Here is a 3,135-nt window from a genome sequence, read left to right on the forward strand (position 1 = left end):
GCTCGGCTGGATGCGTGCGAGACCTGGGAGTCGGCGGGCGATGCGTTAAGACGAGGCAGTGTGCCGCTTCGGTGCGACGGAAGGAGGGGAGGCTGTTTGAAAAGTACCGAGCGAAGTTAACCGGTTGTCTGTCCTTTCTGTTTTAGGGTGGGCCGGTGGAAATCCTGCCGTTCCTCTACTTGGGCAGCGCTTACCATGCCTCCCGAAAAGACATGCTGGATGCTTTGGGGATCACAGCGTTAATCAATGTCTCGGCAAACTGCCCCAACCACTTTGAAGGGCACTACCAGTATAAAAGTATCCCTGTGGAGGACAACCACAAGGCAGATATCAGCTCCTGGTTTAACGAGGCGATTGATTTCATAGGTAAATAAACTCTCTTTACAGTCTGTTCTTTTTCTGGGGTAATGTAGCCTGGGAAGTGGCTTTTGCACATTGTTTTTCCTAGTAAAACCTACATTTGAGATCGGGGAATTTCATTCCATTGGGCAGATATACTCAGGGAACACTTCCATTAATTTTATTCTACTCGGAGGAATAATCTTGGTTTCACAAAGCTGTTTGAAATCTTGAATCAAGAGGCATTGGTCTTGCGGAAAAGAGCTAGTGAATTTAAGCGGATCAGTATTAAAGTAATCTTGCAAGACTGCTAAAGTGACCTGGAGGAGCTATTAGTATAATTGGAATTGGAGCCCAGAATGAAAATAGCTAGACTGCTGGTTCCCTCAGGACAAAGGCTCCCTTTGTCTCAAAAGCACCGGGTATACCTATTAGGCTAAGGAAGGGATGGATTAAAGAAATGTAAAAAAGCAGCCTGTTCTTTTCCACCTTTGGAGGCAGTGGGACTTGTTTGCTAACTGTGTATTTTAATTCTTTCAGACTCTGTTAAAAATGATGGAGGAAGGGTATTTGTGCACTGCCAGGCTGGCATTTCCCGATCAGCAACCATCTGCCTTGCTTATCTCATGAGGACCAACAGAGTCAAACTGGATGAAGCCTTTGAGTTTGTGAAGCAGAGAAGAAGCATCATCTCCCCAAACTTCAGCTTCATGGGGCAGCTGCTTCAGTTTGAGTCGCAGGTCCTTGCCCCCAACTGCTCAGCAGAAGCTGGCAGCCCTGCTATGTCAGTGTTGGACAGAGGAGCATCGACCACCACGGTCTTTAACTTTCCAGTCTCCATCCCTGTTCACACCTCGTCCAGTGCTTTAAGCTATCTTCAGAGCCCCATCACTACTTCCCCAAGCTGCTGAAAAGTGGGTGAAAATACAGTCAGAACTCAGACTGTCTCAGAAGTGCAATAACTACAGGGGCAGTGTCATCAGTCACTCATGTTTTGTGGGGAACCATCCATGCATCCCATAACAGTGTCATAAATGGAGAGGAGCTCACCTTATGCCAGTGAACTAGGTGTTACTGACTTTTAAAGCCAATATCTGGATGCCTACACAGATCAAAGGACACTGTCTTTTCCCAAGCTGTTCCTCCTTGTCTTCTGTCTGTCCTAAGTCTGCTCCATGTTTAGTAGCATGCTCACCAGTATTCCCATTCCTGGACACTTTCAGTAACACTGATGCTGTCCCCTTTTATATGACAGTCCTATTTATTTATTTTTACATTAGTGCATTGGGGTTTTTTGCCTTTACAAACCTAAAGTTTCATTTTAGAGAAACCAAATACCTCAGTATTTTTTGGTACTGTAATCCTGTGTGTGTATATCTGTCAGCTCTTCTTGTTTCCCAAGCACTGACGTGAAAGCACCAGGCGAGTGCTTTTTTGAGTTGCCAAGGGTTATATGTTTGCTGATTTATTTATGATGTGAAATAATATATTTCTTCTTATGAAGACATAGTTTTGTTACATGATTATAACTTTTTTATACGAACAGAATAAATTATGATATTTCTATTGAACTGGATGATAGATTCTTTGAAATCTTGCATTTTATGGTCCCAAAACTCCTGTGGAAGCTCCCAGGTGAAGAACTGTAAGAGAAATCTGAATTTTCAACTCTGCTGACCTCAGGTCTTGGCTGAACTAGATAGAAAAATGGGTTTAAACACTGTAATTGACTATAAACTGCTGCTGCTTAACCTGAGCTTTTCTTTGTCTGCATGTAATTATATGCAGTGGCAGAGAGCCAAGGCTAGCTTCTCGGCTCTGAGGTGGATTTAGCTGCTGTGATGGCCACAGAGCTGTAATAGTGTGAACCAGCTGAGACTTGGGCACAAGGCTACACTGAATTTTAAATCCTCTTTCTCCTAGGAAGGAAGAAGCAGCTTCCTTATTGCTTGTTTACTTTTTAATGCTTCAAAGGTTAAGTCTAAAAATTAACCTGTTGGTAACATATCTCCAATGCTTATGAGTTTGTGCCAAGGTGTTTTCTTTTTCTGTCCCACCTCCTTGATTCCTTTCTGCAACTCAAGCTGCCTCTGCCTGGACTGAAGTATTTGGCTTGCTGGGCTGTCTCTGTAAACAAATCAGGGCATAACAAGAGATCAGGTAACCAACAAGTCACTTATTTTCTTACCCAGACCCAGATAAATTCTTTCCTGCTGCAGGTTCTCACTAGGGTGACTTTTATCTGGCACTTCAGTAGAGGCAGTGAGAAGCTTTATGTAGCTTATCAGAAGGCAAGCAGGGGAGCTCTAGCAGACCAGCACTCCTGGGCAGGAGCTGCAGGGTGATGGGCAGCGAGAGGTGCAGGGATAATGCTGAGTGGTATGACAGAACTGCACATTTTGGGGGGTGGTGGGGGGCAGAATGGGCACATGGGGAGCAGCAGCGTTGCTGTGGGAAGCTTGTGTGGAAGAGATGCAGCTGGAAGCTTGCCTTTCTAGGCAGGGTAGGAATACTAGTAACAGGGAGGTGGATGCTGGAGGAGCACTAGGACACAGGGTGTCCTACATCCACTACAGAAGGGAGCTACCAGTCCTTGCATCTGTGATACGCAAGGAGTCAGATCCTACTTTTGCCCTGTCAAAAATGGTTTTGCTTGGGCAGATATAGTAGGTTATGACTCTTTGGGTAAAATCAAGGCATTTTAACAGTTATGATCCTAAGCTTATAGTTGAGGCATTTTTTAAGCATAAAGCGGCTGTGCTTTTGTCACGTAACTGGGGACAAGCAAAGCACCAC

The 3,135-nt window shown here is 44.7% G+C and overlaps 1 protein-coding gene across 1 annotated transcript; it reads left to right on the forward strand.

The window, feature by feature from the left end:
* Positions 1-65: 65 nt before the first annotated feature.
* Positions 66-1,934, forward strand: LOC104162217 (dual specificity protein phosphatase 1). The gene is made up of 2 exons (XM_009700892.1): positions 66-366; positions 880-1,934. The coding sequence occupies exons 1-2, from the start codon at positions 213-215 to the stop codon at positions 1,248-1,250; spliced, it is 525 nt and encodes a 174-aa protein (XP_009699194.1). The 5' UTR covers positions 66-212; the 3' UTR covers positions 1,251-1,934.
* The last annotated feature ends 1,201 nt before the right edge of the window (positions 1,935-3,135 follow it).

The sequence above is a fragment of the Cariama cristata genome, unplaced genomic scaffold (genome assembly GCF_000690535.1).
Source record: "Cariama cristata isolate BGI_N322 unplaced genomic scaffold, ASM69053v1 scaffold25945, whole genome shotgun sequence".
NCBI lineage: Eukaryota > Metazoa > Chordata > Aves > Cariamiformes > Cariamidae > Cariama > Cariama cristata.